This window comes from Octodon degus, unplaced genomic scaffold (genome assembly GCF_000260255.1).
Source record: "Octodon degus isolate 3935 unplaced genomic scaffold, OctDeg1.0 scaffold00489, whole genome shotgun sequence".
Lineage (NCBI taxonomy): Eukaryota > Metazoa > Chordata > Mammalia > Rodentia > Octodontidae > Octodon > Octodon degus.
Window position 1 is genome coordinate 103,324 of NW_004525065.1, and position 2,017 is coordinate 105,340.

General features: G+C 37.7%; 1 protein-coding gene across 1 annotated transcript in view; it reads right to left on the bottom strand.

Annotated features, from left to right (window-relative positions):
• LOC101581810 (multidrug resistance protein 1-like) overlaps window positions 1-2,017 on the bottom strand; it is a 134,214-nt gene that overhangs the window by 99,266 nt on the left and 32,931 nt on the right. The window contains exon 3 of the mRNA XM_023708717.1: window positions 1,238-1,382. Coding sequence (XP_023564485.1) covers window positions 1,238-1,382 — 145 coding nt within the window. The remainder of the gene's footprint in view (window positions 1-1,237; window positions 1,383-2,017) is intronic.

Sequence of the window (2,017 nt, forward strand, 5' to 3'; positions counted from 1 at the left end):
TACAACCTCACACTTACCACACAGGTGCTCTGCCCCTGAGCTACCTCCCCGGCTATTTATACTATATGTTAAACTGCGTTATAGAGATGCATCTGCAGGAAAACTACAGTATGCATAGAGTTAAGTACCATACATAGCTTCAGGTACCTCTGGGGGTCTTGAAACATAACCTTTGCAGGCAAATGAGACTGGCTATCATCAAAGATAAATATCCATCCCATCTACCTAGCTTTGGACTCTTGATACTCAAAATACTCTCTTCCCATTTGTTATGTACACAAACTGTCTGCACTTCTATCTAAAGCAAACATTACCTCCTGACCACTGGATTTTATTCTTTCTCAAGGACATATGTTTAACAAATGTTTCCCCTTTCTGTTCAAACACCATGTATTACTTTCTCCTCTCTTAACAATTATTTCTTTTTTCTTTTTCTTCTTTTACATTTTTTCAGTACAAGGTCTATAGGTTCTACAGGCTCTCACTATGTAGATTGGGCTTGTAGTGATCTGCCAGTGTTCAGTCTCCTAAGTTCTGGGATTACAGGCACACGCCACCACGCCCAGTCTCAATCCCCATCTCAGCGTGCCCTGCGATGGGGTGGGCAGCACATCATGCCAGGGATCAAATTCCAGCCACTTCAGTCCAATGAGCTATTTGGCTGGCCCTTTTATTTTATTTTATTTTTGTAAGGAATTATTTCAATTAACAAACACTTTATTTCATTTAAAATACACACACATACATACATCACACAATCACACGCTTCTCTTAGGCCCATTTCTCCCCTCCTGCCTAATCCATGACAATACTCAAAACTGAACTTTTGATATTCCCTGCCCAGACCTAGTTTCCCTCCATCTTTCTCATTTCAGGTGACAGCAATAGAAACCTACCTAGTTCCTCAGGCTAATCACTCTGGGTCCCTCTCTTACATCCAACCTGTCTGGAAATCTTGTAACTGATTCATTTCTCTCAAAGTCTTGATTAGGTTTTTTATCTTCTCCTGAGATAATACTTTCTATGATATTTCTGACTTCATAGAGCTCTCACCTTTTCCACAAAGCTCTGTCACTGGTAATTGTGAGTACTATCTTTTCAAATTCATGACAAACATAAGCTACACTCAGAACTTCTACCTCCCAAAGCTCTAAACACAATAGTGCATATTCAGTGCTATCATCCTAAGGGCTTCTCCTAAAGCTTCTAATCAAAGTATCACAGACACAGTACTTACTTTGACTAATGTTTCCTGCATTTGCAAAGCTGTCCGTCATGTCTCCAAACACCAGCATCATAAGAGGGAGTGCAGCTCCGTGGATAAGAGCAGCCAGCGTTCCCAGCACCATATATAACCTGTCCAGCCAGTTTGAATAGCGAAACTAAAAAGAGATTAAAAGAGAGTATAGGCACAATTAGGCTTCTAGATGCTTTCTTCTACCTTCAAAATATATCCCAAATCCAAGTATGATTTAGACTACTACTGCTTCCACTCAAGTTCAAGATACACTCTATCTTTGTTAAACTGTTGTAATAACCCAATTAGAAAAGAGCATTTGATTCTACTGCTGAGCTCTGGGTAGTTCTTTTTAGTACTCTTTTCTTATAAGGTAAAATGAGTTTATAATAGACATATACTACTTAGATAGACATACAGTATAGATATATACTACTGTTAAGGGACTTTCATTTCCGTCTCACAAGAGAAACAAATGTCACAGACCACTCAAAAGCTAACATTTTGTAACTTTTAGAAAGTGTCATGGTTTAACTTACCAAGAAAAGGATAGAAAGATGCATATTAATATAATTTAAATGAAAATGATGAAATCACAACAGACACCACCAAAATCCAGAAGATTATAAATAAGCACTTCAAATATCTATATTCCGATAAGTTAGAAAATCTAGAAGAAATGGATAGATTCCTAGATGTATAGGAATTAACAAAATGGAACCAAGAAGATGTTAAAAGCCTGAATAGACTAATGGCAGGCAATAAAAATTTGAGGCAATA